Source organism: Sceloporus occidentalis, unplaced genomic scaffold (assembly GCF_023333645.1).
Source record: "Sceloporus occidentalis isolate IW3139 unplaced genomic scaffold, rSceOcc1.0.p SCAF_40, whole genome shotgun sequence".
Taxonomy (NCBI): domain Eukaryota; kingdom Metazoa; phylum Chordata; class Lepidosauria; order Squamata; family Phrynosomatidae; genus Sceloporus; species Sceloporus occidentalis.
Window position 1 is genome coordinate 33,268 of NW_028317020.1, and position 16,408 is coordinate 49,675.

A 16,408-nucleotide genomic window follows, 5' to 3' on the forward strand; every position below is an offset into this window, starting at 1 on the left:
TTCGTTCTGCGGTGTTGTACCTTTCCCTGTAATAAGATATGCGGTAAATGTGCTGCTTACCCTCATAACCCAGTTTGACATAGCTTCACCTATTCAAATTACGGTGCCAACTTGAACTGGTTTATATACATATCTACAGTATAGTTTACGGTTTCATACAAACGCCTACAGTTTAATTATTTAGGTGACAACGTATTGCAGCTAGGCGCTGCTGTGCGCATGCGCGGGAACTGCAAGCTGTAACGTAGTGGCTACAGGAAGTAGTGTACTAGAAGTTGGGTTCGTGGGGTCTGTTGTGCTGTAGGCAGCCTTCGTGTTGGTTTCTGTAGCGGCCTGGAAGGTTGTTATAGTCGCTGCCCGGCAGTGAGCATACTGGAGGCCGGGTGCACGGGCGCCTTACACCATGGGCAGGAGGTATTTTTGCGACTACTGTGACCGCTCCTTCCAGGACAACCTGCACAATCGCAAGAAGCATCTAAACGGCGTGCAGCATCAGAGGAGCAAGAAGGCCTGGTATGACTTCTTCAGAGGTGAGCGCTGACAGCAGCAGTGGTGCAGCTGCTTGTGTGTTACTAAAATTGACTTTTGCTTTCGGGTGAATGTATGGCATTTTTTTATGGAGTAAAGCTAGTCCTCATTGCAATTGTCAGGAGAGGGATTTTTGGTATTGATCTTTGATTATATAGCACCCTCACGTTCCACAGCGGTGTACAGTGGCGGTCACATGTTTCATCACAAAACAGTTGGGACTTCAGGTAATGAGGGTAATGAGCTCAATGCTCAAACTGTCTGGCGGAGATGGGTATATTACACAAGAAGTGGAAGTTCAAGCTTGTGTGGTGGACCAACCTCCCACGTTTTTAGTAATAGACGCATAGAATTTGAGGGCAGATCAGAACAATCTGACCTGTATTTAAACTGTTCTTAATCCAAAGATCTAAAGCCTTGTTTGATGCTCGCTCGTGTTTTATTAAGGATATCCATTTGCATACCCCCATTAAATCCCTTCGCTATATCATCCTCTACCTGTGGTCATGTTACATCTAAGACTCTTCATTCTTTAATTATCATGCTGTACCACTGAGCAGTTTTTCTTCTCTCAGATGCATCAGAAGTCCTAGCAGAAGAGCAAACTAAAAAACCATGCAGACGCTATCTTCAGTCTGGTAAGTATAAGACGTCCTGTTTCTACAACACTGACGCTATTGTTATTCAAAGAAAATGCTGCTTACGTTACTGGCTAGACTAACTTGAAACCCCTGTCTTCCAGGTCAGTGTGACTTTGGTCCTGGCTGCCGCTTTTCACATATGACGGTGGAGGACCTTGATGACCTTAAAGCTCAGGTGGAAGGTGAGTAGAAACTCTTAGCCATTTATTGATTTTTCACCATTAATGGGAGGTATATACATTGTGCAGTCTCTTCATCATTGAATGAGGCCTTCATATTACCCATATTAACTGTGCATTATGAAGGCTCAGCCCCAGGAAAATGTTGTTTTTGTGTTTAATAATGTATCTAACCACAACTCACCTACACCTTGGTGTTCAGAGAAAAAACCCCAGCTTTCTAATGTATGCAGCAGAATTGTACAACAAGTTGTCAAATACTAAAGGACTATAATAATTACTCTGGTTGTTTGATTTTTGTTAAAATGGCTCCATCTCCTAAAACTAGGCATTAATCAACATATTTTGATATCTTTTTAACAAGCCATTTCATAGTTTTATTTATATAAATATATGGATCCATAGCTATCTTTTTTGCTGAGATGCTCGTTGGCTGTTAAACACTCTGTAAGGGGGTCAATATGTTGGTGTTTAGATGAGCCCCAAAGAAACACAGAAAGTAGATTCTAGTTGTTTTTATCACAGCTGTTGTAAACACTGTTCTTGTTTTCATTTTTTGTGTTGTTTTTTGCATGAAAGAGCATTTATAACATTTATCATTTAGGTCTGTTTTCTCCCAATAAAAGATTTTGAAATATCTCATGTCCTTCTTTTTTTTATGCAGAAGAAAGGAGACGGAAAGTTGATCGGAACAGTCATGTTCCCCCGTGCAATGTAGGACGCTGGCTTGAAGAATTAGTCAAGAGAAAAGACAGTAGCAATAAGAGGTGAGTCCAGCAGAGGGAGCCTCTGATGCAGAGCAACATAAAATGGAACACTATGTGCATGACCCTTTGATTTTGAGTACCACCTTTATGTTGTGCTAGATAATTTGGCCTTAATTATTTTAGACTTGTTTGGTGCTTTAAATAACAAAGCTCAGTATTGGCTCCCCATGACACAAGGATAGTTTCTCTCTATAGTTAAATATTTTAAATAAAAATGCAAACCTTCTTAAAATACACAGCTGTATTTAATAGAATGGAGGGAAAGTTATCTTTGTATCCATGATCTGCATTGCTTTTAATGATCGGTGTCCCAGATGCTATATTGTCATAAAATGCAGTTATGAAAAACTGTTCTGATGAATTCCAATTTAATGCCAGCCGTCGAATGCACTTTAATAGCTGTGTTGTGCATTTTGCTCGTGATATATTCACCCTCAGTTAGCTCCAGTGCAGGTTTAATGAACTCTGCAGGCGGGTGTCTGTTCAGACCCTATGGCGCATGTGTGGAAAGTGCTGCCATTCGTTTTGGAAGAATGGATATTGCTTACATAGACTTTAATATGGATTCTTTTGAGGGGGTGTCGGGGACACTAGACTGTCCCTTTAAAAATTATTAGAAAAAGGAAGCCATTTGCAATTCTAAATGCTGATTACACGTTACCTTCTTTTGACAGAATTTTTCTTTTTTGTTGCCTAGGGGTCTGTAGCACTTAGGTCAGCCAAATGTAGTGGACGGGGGGAAATGATGGTTCAAAGGTGTAGATATTGCTGCATACAAATTTTTTTTTCCCCATCTGGGCTCTTTCTCTGAATCTCTGCCACCTTTTCTAAAGCAGCAGGCCTGTCCTGCTTCTACGTATGCTATGTCGAGTAAGCAATGCAACCTACAGCTTCCTTGATCACACAAGCAACTTATCTACCAATATATTATTTACCAACCGGATTAAGCCAGATTCTCACAGAAGAGCTCAGTATGGAATCTGTGTAGCAAATCTTGAATTCACTGATATCTTCCCAATTTGTACCAAGTTCTAGCTCTCTGGTGTTGATTATTTTGTTTATTAAATCTTATTTATTGAGCTGCTCAAGATTAAAAACTTTTAGCATACTGTTTTTCACAATGATCTGGGCCCTAGAGGAAAATAAACAATTTACACTTCATTTATTATTTAAGTAGTGTGTCATTAATAGCGCTGTGGATCTTGAACATGTAAGAACACAACCCCACGCTCTTTTGATTAGTGTAGTGAGGCATAAGGGAATTTTATTATGTAAAGTTAAATACGCTTCTATTAAAGTCTAGGTATCATGTGCATTTTTTCCAGACACCCTGTGCACCGCTTTATAGACATCTGTCTACAGCTGTGAAAATAGATATTTAAAATATCCTGTATGGCTCAATACATGGATTTTCTCTTAGTATTGACACTTAACATGTTAAATGTAGCTTCCTGTGGAGAGGGTTTGTTCCAAGACGGCAGTCTGTTTTCTGTGGTTTCTTATTGTTTTAAGTTATATGCGTATAAAGTGTTTTATATAAAAATGTTAGAATTTGATAGCAGATAAGAGCCATTCGATCCGTCTAGTCTGTCGTCTTTTCCTGATTGTAAGGGACTCAACCCCCGGTCAGTCCTTGGTCCAGTCCCGTAGTCAGGATAGCTTTATACCTTGCATCCCATGCATGTTTAAATTCCCTCACTGCGTTAGCCTCTGCCACTTCTGCTGGGAGACTGTTCAATTTATCTACCGCCCGCTCAGTAAAGTAGAACTTCCTTATGCTACATCTAAGCATCTGACCCTCTAATTTCAGACTATGCCCTCTTGTTCTAAAATTTCTCCATTCAAATAAGCAGCCCACACCTGTACTTGGTTCAATGCCTTTAAGTATTTAAATGTTTCTATTTCATCTCCCTTCTTTTCTCCAAGGCAAACATATTAAACAACCTTGGTATTTCCTGCTCATTTGTATCCTGCAAACCATTTACTCTTTTTGTAGCCCTCTTAAACTCTCTCCAATGTGACATGGGGTCTCCAGAACCACCTCCCTCTTCCTACTACTTATGCCTCTTGCTGTCCACCATGGGCACCCTGCTCGGGTTTTTCTGATGCATCATTGTATGCTTATCTTTAGGTCCCTCTCTTCCTTTGTTCTACCTGGAAAGAAACTTATAACAAACTTTTAAAACGGTGTGCTTTGCAATATTAGAGAAAGCAATGTTTTTGATAATGTCTGGCTACAAAAACGTAACCCTGAAGGCCATCGGGTACAGGGAGCTGCTGTGATCATTCAGTGCGCACGGCATGTCTCTTGTTTACCTGAATGCTTTACTAATTTCACGGCTCTCAACGGAGACCTGCTGAGCGATAATAAAACTCTCCTGGTCACGGAGCCGAGCAAGTTGCTGCTTTGCCATATAGCACTCCCAGCTTGAGAGAGAGGATGTGCTTTTAAATGTGAGAAGAGGGTCTCTCATTACTGGTCTTTATCAGCACTTCTTGAATGTCCCGGGAAGGTTCATTGTGCCAGCAGGATTTATAACTGAAACGATGGTCCCAGTGGCGTACAGTTTAAATTAAGCTTTAGGCGACTCATTAAACAAGGAGGGAGCCCAGGAGAACATTGCTGGTGGCTTTGTTATATTAAATTTAATTGGAAGAGAGAGGTTGACTATTGAGATGTGATGGTCAGAAAAGGTTTTATGTGTATTGTCAGATGCATAAAGACAGTGGGGATTCAAACATAAAGCAGAATGTGGTGCAAATGTCCATCGGGACTGTGCCCTCGGATTTAGCAAGACATTTCTTTAGATCAAAGAACGGTTCATACTTTTCCACTTAAACAATACATTAATTGCACTTGGTATTACCATAATAAAATACAACTTCTAAATGTTTAATCAATTAAAAAGAACACAACATTATAAGAAGCCTTTTCAGTTATTATAGCAACAACTCATCAGTGTCTGGTTTTGAGTCAAATGTTCCCTGGAAAATTGCCATCATTAAAGAATTACTTATGTGAAGGTTTTTAGACATTCAGCTGTAAAAATTTGTTTCAAAAGTTGCTGAATTCAACAGTTTCAAATAGATTATGAATCGGTTAGCAACCAAAAAAACACATTAACTAAACGTCCCATATGCACCTGTGAGTGATAAACTCAAGTGCATGGACTGAGTTTACCTGACTGCTTAATTTATTTCTGTCAATCTCATTTGCTGGTATGACTGAGCACTTCCGGTTTCATGTGTTTCCGATACCACTGTTGTAAGTTGTAACATTTTAAAGTTGGCTAACATAGGGAACATAGTTGCATGCATGCATGCATTCATGCGTGTGTGTGTGTATATATATATATATAATTTTATACACACGCATTATTGGGGATCCATGTATTAATCAGAGTAAATGAATCCTGACAAGCTGCTGCTTTTCCACAGCGCGGTTATATCTGAACCCGCCAGCTACAGCCTACCTCCTGGATGGCCTCCACTTTCTGAACTTCCACCATCGCTACATCCACCTTCGGTCTCAAAACCGGACGACTCCACAGACCTAGAATGGGGCTGATATAGGAGGCACACGAGTTACTGATGGCAGAAGAGGAGAAATTGTGCACCGCTTAAACATTTTTTATAATAAAATTTTATTTTTGTATATGTAACCTTTTTGCGAATACTTTTTATTTGTATGGAGTGTGTTTGATTATATCAGGAGGAATGGTGAGGTTCTGATGCTGCAGGTAATTTTGGGGATTTCTGTACCTTAAATGTAAAATGTAGATGTGTTGAGTGCACTGAAGAGAGAGATTAAAATATAATTATTTATTCTGATTTTAAATGCATTACCAAGGTAATGAGAAGGACTTTCTGCAATTCTAAATCTGTCTGTGGCACTTTCATTATTAACACAATGACTCACACGCTGTAAATCTTCCCTTAGATCCGTAAGTGAAGGTGAACTTCAGCTGAAGCGCATCCCAAATGAATAACTGAAACCTTAGTAAACACATATATAATATATTTCCCTTGCTATCCCCAGTAGCACGTAGGGAGATCTAGCTCCTCCTCTTCCTAGGCAGGACAGGAATACTTAAATACTCCACACCTCCCATCACCTTTTCATTGTGGTTTCTTTCTGCCCTTCTTTAGCCAGGAGCGTACCTCGGTTTGACCTAACCCCCGGAGGGGGTTTCACTCATCTTCCAGCTGTTCCATACCCGGTCTGGCAGCTGGGGAGTTACAAGGGAGCCTTCCTTAAGTCCATGGTTGGCTCCGGCTGGCCCCCACTAGGTCCTTGGGTGGGCTCGCTGCACAGGGCGGCCTGTGCTGTATATGCTTGCTGGCATTTCGGTTGACATTCCTTGTTAGAAGCAGGATCCAGAAATTACTTAAGTTCTTCTGTACCCGGTAACATAAGTTTTCTTCATACTGCAGCCTGATTCTTGGAATAGGTGTTCAAATAGAATTGTCTTGTTTTCAGGATTATGCCCTTGATTAAGCAATTGTGACCACCTCTATTAACTGTTAGGGATATTAATGAGACAAAATAGGCAAAACCAATATTTTATCACATACGCAAAATAACGACGCTATCAAATATTGTAGTACCACATCCACAATATGAATTTAAGGAGATACCCTATATTTTATCTCCGATCCTAAATTCTTTCAGATCGCCGAAAATTATAATTCAAATCAGATATATATCACCAAAATAATCATCAAAAAATATTTATTGTAAATACAATTTATAAAATCTATATATGGGTCACACAGTGCATAATATAAAACACAAAGTTCTTAAAACATGTCAAAAATGAATCAATTCAAATACAGTATATTATAATTAATTTCCAGTCCACTCAGCAACCAAAAATTGATAATAATCAGGGCAGTAATAAAGATATCACTATCTCTCTTATATTAGTTTAACTAATATGACAAATTAAAAAGTAATTTAATTGTGTCTAAGAGTATATGAAATGCCTAATAGATGCAAATAATGTCAAACTTCATCTACAGGTAAAAATACCTTTTCATTATTGTTATTATCACGGGTTATAAGCTGCAGTCTCACAAGCCGCCATATACAATAATGCAATATAGTACTTCCCAGAAACAGGGAATTCTATATGAAGAAGACAAAATTCATCTCTATTCAGAATAATAAAACAATTATAATTACCACCACTTGTTGCTGTTGTCCCACCGGTCCTTGTAGAAGTTAATCCAGGTTCATTGGCAAGAAATTAAGTGGAAAACAATATAACTTTCTACCAGTTATATAGGTTAGAACTCAAAGTAACTCCAAGAGTGAAATATGGTGCCAGAATCTTAAGATTCCAATTCTCTGGGGTAAATTTGATGAATAAGTCCGTCCGGGTCTGTCTGTTTCAGGGTGCGATTTTTTTTTTTTTTTTTATCCAAGACATAAGCTTAAAAACAGAGCTTATTATCATAGCCTCCACCTCTTGATTGGAATTCTCCAATCATAACGGTGGGTTTTACCCATTATAATTAGGATTTCTACTCATATTTACACCGTTGTAATTTCTTAATTTACCTGTGAGAGACGCTCTGGTCTAAGAATTAACTTAAAACCATAACATATGTGTTTGGAATTTATCCTTGGTCACCCTAATCGCCAGGTGTTACCTCCTAGATAGTAACTCAGGCCTTGGTAGTCTTCCCATGTATCCCCCATTCCAAGTTACATTTCTAAAGATATGCAGCGTCTACTCCTTAACTTTTCTCACGGAAGATAACATTAATTGTATCATATATACTGAAACATCTATATACATGAATACTCCTTTGTTCTCAATTATAGAGGGAACAAGGACAAAAAGAAATAATCACTACATGATTAAGTAAAATAAAATGGTTCTGACTCCATTTTGTGTTCATGTAAAGTACAGAATATATGGAATACATATTTTCTATCATAAAATATCTGACATAACAGCCAACGTTTTAGCAGCTTGCTGGTCTGGAGCATTCAGGTGTGTGCTAACACAATGCCATTCTACACTGAGAAAGATTATTAAAAGTGGAAAACATTCAAGACAGTTGCCAATCATCCCACGTGTGGGCGTTCCAGCAAATTCACCCCAAGATCAGACGGTACAAAGCTCAGAGACATTGCAAAAAACCCTAGCGTTGCACCTCAGACTTTACAGGCCTCAACATGTTAAAAGTTAAAGTTCATGACACTACAAGTTTGGTTTGTTTGGAAGGGTTGCCAGGCAAATTCCTCTTCTCTCGAGAACATGGCAGCACAGGTTGGGTTAGCAATGTTGCATCTGAGCAAACCCCAAGACTTCTGGAATGATGTCCTTTGGACAGATAAGACCAAAGTCCAGATGTTTGGCCATAATGCACAGCACCACCTTTTGCAAAACCATCGTATCAGTACAAACACCTCATACCACCTCAAGCGCTGTGGTGGAGGGGTGAGGGTTTGGACTAGTTTTGCAGCCACAGGACCTGGGAACCTTACAGTCATTGATTCGACCATGGACTCCTCTGTATACCAAAGTATTCTAGAGTCAAATGTGAGGCCATCTGACAGCTAAAGCCTGGCTGAAATTGTCATGCAGCCAGATGATGATCCCAAGCACACCAGCAAATCTACAACAGAATGGCTAAAAAAAAAAGAAATTAATCAAGGTGTTGTAGAGGCCCAGTCAAAGTCTAGATCTCAACTTGTTTGAAATGCTGGGGCGGGACCTTAAGAGAGCTGTGCCTAAACAAATGCCTGCAAACCTCGAGGAACTGAAGCAAGGTTGTAAAGAAAAGTGGGCTGAAATTCCTCCACAACAATGTGAGGGACTGATAGTCATACAGAAAATGATTACTTCAAGCTATTGAATGATAAGGCATACTTAGTTTTTCACACATGGCTCCACCACTAGCAGAGGGCTAAACATCATCCTGCTTTACAACAGGTAGTTTAATGCAGGGATTAACCCCACGTGAGATCACATTCACATTATTGATATTGAACCTAAGCATTAACCACATCAATTTTCATTGTTCATTGATTTATATACATAAATACAATACATATAATCTAGTCCATCAGATGGACGCACCCCAATAGTATCTAGATCATCACCACAAAGCTATTAGGAGCTTATTAACTAATTCATTTTAATAATAATAAACTCGAGGGGAGGTGGGAAGAAAAAAAACTATAATAGTAATCAAATATGATAAACTGTCATATTATCCTTTTCAATAATTAATTAATGAAGTAAAAGAAAAACCCTCCCTTGGGGGAGAGGGTCGGTAAGTTAAAAATCCAAAAGCAATCTCTCTGTAACTTATAAATCCAAAAGCACTCTCTTCCAATATCTTCGCAGATTTTTACTACTGCTGCTTTTTAAAATTATCGTCTAAACAGCTCCCAGACACCCTTACCAATATTGGTTAACCACACTGAGGATCATGGATATATTCACTTATTAGATGACTTCTGAAGACAGAATAATACACTACCTTGTACTGAATCCCATAGTCTACATTATTTGGGCCAGCAGTGTGCAAAATAATTTCATCTATTTACCTCTGAAAAAGCAACATTTAGTGAAAGGTCTTTACATCTACCATGCTGATATTATAACATTATAAAATGTTAATCTGATGCAAGTTAAACATTATTATATCTGATTGTGTATTGTATATAAAAAAAATATTTGTATATACTGTCCTGTTCGCCACATCAGCGCTCACTCCATGATATACTGTAGATTTTCGTGATCTTAAGGGAAAGGTTCTACTACCAAGAATGCCGGTTCAGGTCTCTTCCTTGAGCTTGTTTAAGTTGCATTGTCTAGCTGGTCATCATTTGGTCCAGCATTTTCTTCAAGTCACTTGCAGTTTGCTGATATTTTCTGCCTGGGATCTGGATTTCATTTTGTCCCAGATGACATTGGCTCAATTTGAACCTTTCCTAGACGTCTCCCTCCATTGCCTCACCTTGAAGGTGATATTCTTGTATCTATGTATACTAGGTACTCTGGCAAATGCAGTTACAACCCTATGTAATAAGGTAGTAGGCATAAGCAAAGTCAAAAAGTGTCATTGCTAAATTCATGCTCATATCGACTTAAATTTGATGTTATTTTTTTCTCAAACATATGATATGCATGGGCATATTTCCATATAGTAACAGTTACTGAAACTAGCTGCAATTTCTTTGTGTGTGTGAAGAAAGCAGTGTTTCTCTTCTCTATCTCTCGAGCAAAGCCTAAACTACTGAAAATGCATCAAGGAAAATTGCTTACTCAATTTGATGTAGCCACATCTCTGCTGGAAGCATCTAGCTGGCTCTCTGGGAGAATTAAATTATTCACTGAAACATATAAAAAATATACCTGCTTCAATTGTCCCCATGGCAACTCAGCACCGTGCAAGAATGTAGACTTGGTAAAAGTACTTGGCTGACAGGTTCACCCAGGAACCTGCCACTAAAGTAGAAGGCATCGGAAAAGTGCCTGTTTGTGCCTATGTAGTGTTGTGCACAAATGGGCAGTACAGCAAACAGTTAAAAAACACTCTTGATGGGCAGAGGGGTCAATTCACAAAAGAGGGAGTTTTCAGCAATTTTGAGCTTACAAACCCCCTGATGGAACTATGTATTAAGAAGGGCATAGCTAAATCAGTGAGGAGAGTTTTAAGAAATATTCCATGGTACCTGTGCATTGTGCAGGGCCAACACTGCACTTCTTGCAGTAAAAGCTAGCTGGAATTTGCCCTTTATAATGTATAGTGATTAACATACCTGGGAACTTCTGGGCTCCGGCTACCCGAAGCCTTTCCTTTGCGGGATGCGGCCAGGGAAGTCGGTGGGAGGCCCCGCCGACGTTAATGGGAGTTCCCGCTGACGGCAGCAGGAAACGCCCCCATTTAAAGGGAAAATGGGCGGGGATCGGGGCGTTCCAGACCCGCTCCCGCGACCCGGAGGATTCGGGTCAAACCCGGAGAGTTCCCAGGTATGGTGATTAAGCTATGCTGACCTGCCATACTTTCCAAAGTTTGGGTGGAAGCTCGCAATATGCATGTTGGGTATGACGGCATGTACAACTTTTTCATATTGAATTACGGTAATATGTAAAGTTACAGATTTTGCACCATGACTAGATGTTAACAGAAGGTGTTTTGTTTATAATTGATGGCAAAAGGAGAAAGAAAAAAAAAAATGGATGGTAATATCATAGAGTAGAAATCTCTTAAAAGAATAGACCACCAGACAAGCCAGAAGGTTTGTTTTGCACATGCAAATAAGGTCAACAATGATCACCTGTTTAAAAATGCTTCTACTACCCCCTTAATTTTAAGTGGAAGGGTTTTCCATCACCTTTACCCACCATAACTTGTGTGATTAGTATTTCAGAATAGACCACAAAGAGAGATTAATGTAGAAAGAAGGGAACAAAACTGCCTGGTTGATCCCTGTAGAGAAACTGCTATTAGCATCAGATGAAGAAAGTTATGAATGAGGTTTGTAGAAATAAACCAGGCACGGAGTAGAGCTGCGAGCCGCCAGATATCAAGATAAAAAAAGGCCATAGCTAAGAAATGTAACATAGTCGTGCACTCTTTGCCTGTCTAATGACCTTGTTTATTTGTACACATGCATCGGGAGTTGTTTGTGTTCAGTGACATGCGACATCCCAGTCATGTAAATGTGTGCAAATGCCTCTGAAAACAAGAAATAACCGCTTATTTAAAAAATAATGCTTAGGGATATTACCTGTAAAACATTGCCCATGAGCCGATAGCGCTTAGGATTTAAAGGGAAAAATATGTTCCTGTCAAGCAAAATATTGTTTTTCTTTCATATCTGCTGGCAGTCAGTTCTGCAGAAAGCGAGGGTTAGTACTCCAAGAAGATTAACTTTGTGACCAAAGGCAGATTCTTCTTGTGATTGAGCATCAATCTTAGATGGCTGGGTTTGAATCCAAGATGTTTTTGGTCAAAGTAATCATCCAGCTTTTTTTTTTGTCTGCTTTGTTTTTTCCCTGATTCTTCTTTTTTTAATTAATTTAGTAGCAATAATGTATGTATTTGTATTTAGAATGTCTCATTGAAACCCAAATGGCATTATTTATAAACAGTAATTCGGATGCAAGGCTTTACAAGTAGAACAAGCAAGGAATTGGTAACCAGCAACATTTCAGTGGTGGTAAGAGCAGCTTATGGTCACTGCTTTTACACTATATGACCAAAAGTATTTGGACACCTGACCATCTCACTTAATATGAGCTCTTTGGACATCCCGCCATTATGGAGTTGCAGCTATAACATCTTCAACTCTTCTGTGAAGGCTCTCCACAATATTTTGGAGTGTGTCTGTGTACGACCCATTCTTCTGTCAATGGATGGCGATGGCTGCCTATGTGGTTCATTTTATACACCTGTGAAAAATGGTTGGGGCTGAGACACCTAAACTCAATGATTGGTGGTGTCCAGGGCTGGCCTTAGGGGTATGCGACCTGTGCGACCGCACAGGGCGCCATGGTAGCAGGGGCGCCTGCCCGGGACTTTCTTACTCTCCGTGACTCCGTCGCGGTGCCGGCATCTCATGTTGAGCGCCGGACTATTCCGGCGCTCAACATGAAATGCCGGCACCGCGGCAGAGCGAGAAGACGGATGCCTCCCGCTCTCACCGCAGGACTCCGGCAACAAGGTAAGTTTGGGGGGGTGTAGTTTGAAGGGGCAGAGGGGGGGTGTAGTTTGAAGGGGCAGGGGGGGGTGTAGTTTGAAGGGGCAGGTGGGGTAGTTTGAAGGGGCGGGGGGGGGTAGTTTGAAGGGGCAGGGGGGGTGTAGTTTGAAGGGGCAGGGGGGGTGTAGTTTGAAGGGGCAGGGGGGGTGTAGTTTGAAGGGGCGGGGGGGTGTAGTTTGAAGGGGCGGGGGGGTGTAGTTTGAAGGGGCAGGGGGATGTAGTTTGAAAGGGCAGAGGGGGGGTGTAGTTTGAAGGGACAGAGGGGGGGTGTAGTTTGAAGGAGCAGAGGGGGGGTGTAGTTTGAAGGGGCAGAGGGGGGTGTAGTTTGAAGGGGCAGAGGGGAGGGGTAGTTTGAGGGGGGGTAGTTTGAAGGGGCAGAGGGGGGGGTAGTGAGGGGGGGCACCAGAGGAGTAGTCTGCACAGGGCGCCACAACGCCTAAGGCCGGCTCTGGTAGTGTCCACATACTTTTGGTCATATAATGTACACAAGCTTAGGCTCCTTACACATGCCCTGTTTCCAGGTCACATAATACCCAGCAGTGAACTAGGCAGTTGCCAGGTGAGCCGTTGCCAAGGAAGCTAAATTCCTATGGGTAGCCCCCTGGCTGAATATCTTATTGCAGAAGACGGTAAGCTGGAAAAAAAGATAAATTCAAAGAGCACAAATTCAGGTGGCTTGGATTGCCATTTTCCAGATTAGCAGTGGATTCTATCAGTTATCCTCATTTTGTTAGTTTATATAGACCTGCAGTGTAAAAAGCATATTTGAGATAAAAACGACATGGCATTTGTTTTGAGTCTACAATATTATCGGTGGCACATAATACATAGAGCAGATGGGAGCTGATACCTAGAGAGTTATGGGTTATACATGCTTGCAGCCCATCCAGCTGTTCATTTAAAAAAAAAAAAAACTGTGCTGAAAATGGCTGAAAAGAACCAGAGAAAAGGAATATTTGCTCCAGATTTCCACTCCTTTTGTTTTTTTCCTAAGAAGTCCCTGATGCTGATATCTCATTTTGTACAGGAGACATCTGTGTGCCAGAGTTGAGTGACAATATAAATACATGTATATTTTATGCACGGTTAACTTTGAACAAGTCAGTGACATTGAAGAGATATAATAAAGATGAATGATGTATCTGATGTAGTAGAAATGGGCTGCATGATGCTCTAGAGACATCAGATGACTACAGTTACATTTTGCATGATAGGATTTTTGTCTTGCTCTGTGTGCGCTAAAATATATTTCTAACATAGAATATAGTGGGTTTTTTTCATTTCTACTTCTTTCCTTATGCACTTTTATCACGTAGGCTTGCCATATTCTCCATGATCTGTATGTTGAGTGACTGGTTCTCTTTTGTGAGTTTATACATATCACCTAACTAGGGTGACCATATCAGCAATGTCTTCCAGGATACATATAATATTTACATATTGCTGACCATAGTATAGACTCATGGAAGGGAACCAATTAGTCAAATATACTAATGGCTTATGGTGGCAACAAACACATCTATCCATTGTGGTAAATGTATGGGGGGGGGGAATGAATTTGTACCTGTAGGATGCTGGAGAACACAGGCCAGGTTGGTTGAGTCAGGAGCAGGAAGACAGAGACACACTACAGATATGTAGATGGAGAGTCTGAAGTGGACTAGCTGATTTCTAGTTATGGAAGTCATAGTGCAATCAAACATAGATGAGTTGAAGTAGGGTGGTGCAAGTACATAATCAAAAAGCCAAGACAAAAAAAATCAGGATACATGGTAAAGTTATCATACAACTCTAAAGGCATCAGCACCCACAAAGTGTATCCAATGGCAAGATCCTTCAAGAGGAATGAAAGAGATCTTAGTAAATGAGAGAACTTAGTATAAACCAATTGCTAATCATGACCTTATCTCTCATCAAGGGGGGCTGTTTAACTGGAAAAGGCTGAAAATGGGACCCGCAGTGAAGAAACACTGGTTTAGAATTCTAGCAATTTTTTATAGTGATTGTTGTACAATTTATGAAATGTTAATATGAACAGTACTAATAAACTTTTCAGATGGGCAGTGTTCTGAATTTTGCATGTATTGTTGGTTCGTGCTTTGCTGGTTATATTAAATCAAGCTCAGTATGGAAGTTCAGGAGAATTATTCAGCTATCTTAGCAATTTTGTTGCTTGGTATCTAACAGCCCGTGTAATGTAAGCAGTACAAATGCAGTGATATATTGCAAACTATTAGTGGTGTGTTCATCTTCCATTTAGTGTAAAATGCTATTCAGAAATCTTATTTAAATGGAAATAAAAACGATGTATCTATTGTTATTAAATTGTATTTTATACATGCTTAGCATGATTTAGATTCCAATCAAACGTCTCAAAAGACATCTGAACAGTCATTCTGAGAAATCACCCCCAGCTTGGAGAGGTGTTTTTGGGGAGAAAGAAGAAATATGCTTAACTGGTCAAAGAATGAGAAATGTTATTGTCGGGGGGAGACAGGACCTTTTTTTTTTTTAACAGGATCTGCTCCTACAGGTGACCAGAATGCCGGAATTAAATATGATTGTTCTATCCCAGGCTGGGGCGCACTGTCACAGGCTGTGGGTGGATGTGTTTGTACCTTGGCAGGCATAATATGTATGCCAAAGGGAAAGTGTGTGTACCTGGCTTGGTCAGAAGACCAGGATTTTGGCCACAAAGGCTTCATAACCAAGCCTCTGAAAAACACTTGGCTAGATCTTACGCACCTTTTAACGGGTAGACAATATGTGCTCCAGGTGTGCCATCAAACTGGCTAGTAGTTGTAATCCTCCATTTATTTTAATACAAATTTTCAGCACCCTTGGTATTTTTGCCCATTTCCTAGACAATTTATAGGTGACCCATAGTCGCTGCTAATGGGGGTTATTCAATTTGCTCCACTCCCATAGTGTTGGAAAAGTACTGCATCAGAGAAAATTTCTGGATGTAGACATTAGAAGAGAAAGACTACATATAGAAAAAAATAGTCCCAAGACGCCATCGGTGTAAAGATAATATGCATTTTAAATCTCTTTGCAGTAACACACAGTGAAACACAACAAAGTACAGACTCTCAATATATTCCAAGCATTTTAAATATCAGGCTAATTATCCTGCTCAAACTTAAAAGAATGATGTGCATAGTCTGGCCAAAGTATAATGAAAGGAATAGTAATGGCAGCCTTCTATTTTCATGTGGCTAAAAAGAAATCCTCAAAATGTACGGGGTTGTTGATTTTCAGGATGCTGAAGAATTCTTGCATAGAATTTGTAGTATAATAATCTTTAAATTGTAAGCGTAACTAGTGAAGTTTCTATAATAATTAGTCTGTGGTAACTACTTAGGACATTGCTTGAAAATAGAGGGCCGACTCTACTATCCATTTGTGTATGCCCACCTGTTTAAGACACCACAATTAAGGCAAGTCCTCCTTTTGCAGTATTTAGTAGATATGGCTTTGTACAGTTTTCTTCACAAATTCTTATATAGTAATACTTTTGATTTGCCGGATCTAAAATTCTCATGACTCACAGAACAATTTTAA

The 16,408-nt window shown here is 39.9% G+C and overlaps 1 protein-coding gene across 1 annotated transcript; it reads left to right on the forward strand.

Annotated features, from left to right (window-relative positions):
• The first annotated feature begins 403 nt into the window (after nt 1-403).
• LOC149290145 (zinc finger matrin-type protein 5-like) lies at nt 404-5,683 on the forward strand. The gene is made up of 5 exons (XM_089489670.1): nt 404-530; nt 1,104-1,166; nt 1,271-1,351; nt 2,013-2,115; nt 5,554-5,683. The coding sequence occupies exons 1-5, from the start codon at nt 404-406 to the stop codon at nt 5,681-5,683; spliced, it is 504 nt and encodes a 167-aa protein (XP_089345796.1).
• The last annotated feature ends 10,725 nt before the right edge of the window (nt 5,684-16,408 follow it).